The 1165-nt window shown below is 45.8% G+C and overlaps 1 protein-coding gene across 1 annotated transcript in view; it reads right to left on the minus strand.

The window, feature by feature from the left end:
- snrpf (small nuclear ribonucleoprotein polypeptide F) overlaps window positions 1-1165 on the minus strand; it is an 18492-nt gene that overhangs the window by 15954 nt on the left and 1373 nt on the right. Inside the window, exon 2 of the mRNA XM_043713304.1 lies at window positions 765-890. Within this exon, the coding sequence (XP_043569239.1) occupies window positions 765-890 (126 nt within the window). The remainder of the gene's footprint in view (window positions 1-764; window positions 891-1165) is intronic.

Here is a 1165-nt window from a genome sequence, read left to right on the forward strand (position 1 = left end):
TAACTTATCTCTCCCCCTCAGACTCTCTGCCTTTATTTCTGATGAAGGGCTTTTGCCCGAAACGTCGATTTTACTGCTCCTCGGATGCTGCCTGAACTGCTGTGCTCTTCCAGCACCACTAATCCAGAATCTCCACCTATAACCACCCATCTCTGTCTCGGTTCCTCAGGTGTCTGGCCTCTCCCTCCACCTCATCCCTTCCTAAGACCCTGCTACTATGATCCTCCCACAAGGGACTTCTCCTTCACCACCAGCACCCTGGCACCCATCTGTCTCCCTCCCATGAGCTACCCTTCCACTTCCTCCTTTCCACAATTTCGTTCCCCCCTTTTCAGGAATATAACTACAATTTCAAACAAACACACTGTAAATCTTGTCTACCCTCCTCCAATACTGTCAAATCCTTCCTCGCGGGTGATATCCTACAGTTGTTTAGTTTTATAACAGTTCATTCTAGCTACTTCACTACTAAATGTTTACACCTCGATTTATAAAGCCCAGGATTCTATTTGTTTCATTAATTTCTTTCAGGAATTCACATATTTTGAACACTCAGGTCAGCTAGACTATAAAATCCAGATCTTATTTTTTTGCAGAATAGATTTCGCAATCAGATCTGAGAGAGGATTACAAATGATGTGTGATTTCAGTACCCTGTGATTAACAGATCAAAAGTCAGTACCTAAGGCTAAGACAATAGCCATATTCATATCTAACCAGTAATATGCTTAGAGAACAAGCAAAAGTGTCACCTTAGTCCTTACCTGCATGTTCATATATCCATCAACTGACACTAAGTAACCTTTGTATTCCATTCCCCACTTTAACTTCACCATCACCGGTTTGCCAGTCAACCCATTGAGGAAAGGTTTCGGATTCAACGGTAAACTCTTGAAGGCAAAAGGGAAAAAAAACAGCCATCACAAAGGAGAACGACCCTAGGAACAGGTGTATGTATGAGAGAGACCAGGAGACAGAGGTGTATGTGTGTCTATGTGTGCAAAACCACCCCACCTCAGCATGGAAACAATCCACCCCCACAAGGCTGAGGTTTGGGGAGGGGTCAAAGGTCAGGGGACTGGAGGGGTGGCAGGCTTGGGGTAGAGAGTCAGGTCTGGGGGGGGCACCATGGGTCAGGGATTGGAAGGGGGTGGCGAGGGTCAGG

Source organism: Chiloscyllium plagiosum, chromosome 23 (assembly GCF_004010195.1).
Source record: "Chiloscyllium plagiosum isolate BGI_BamShark_2017 chromosome 23, ASM401019v2, whole genome shotgun sequence".
NCBI lineage: Eukaryota > Metazoa > Chordata > Chondrichthyes > Orectolobiformes > Hemiscylliidae > Chiloscyllium > Chiloscyllium plagiosum.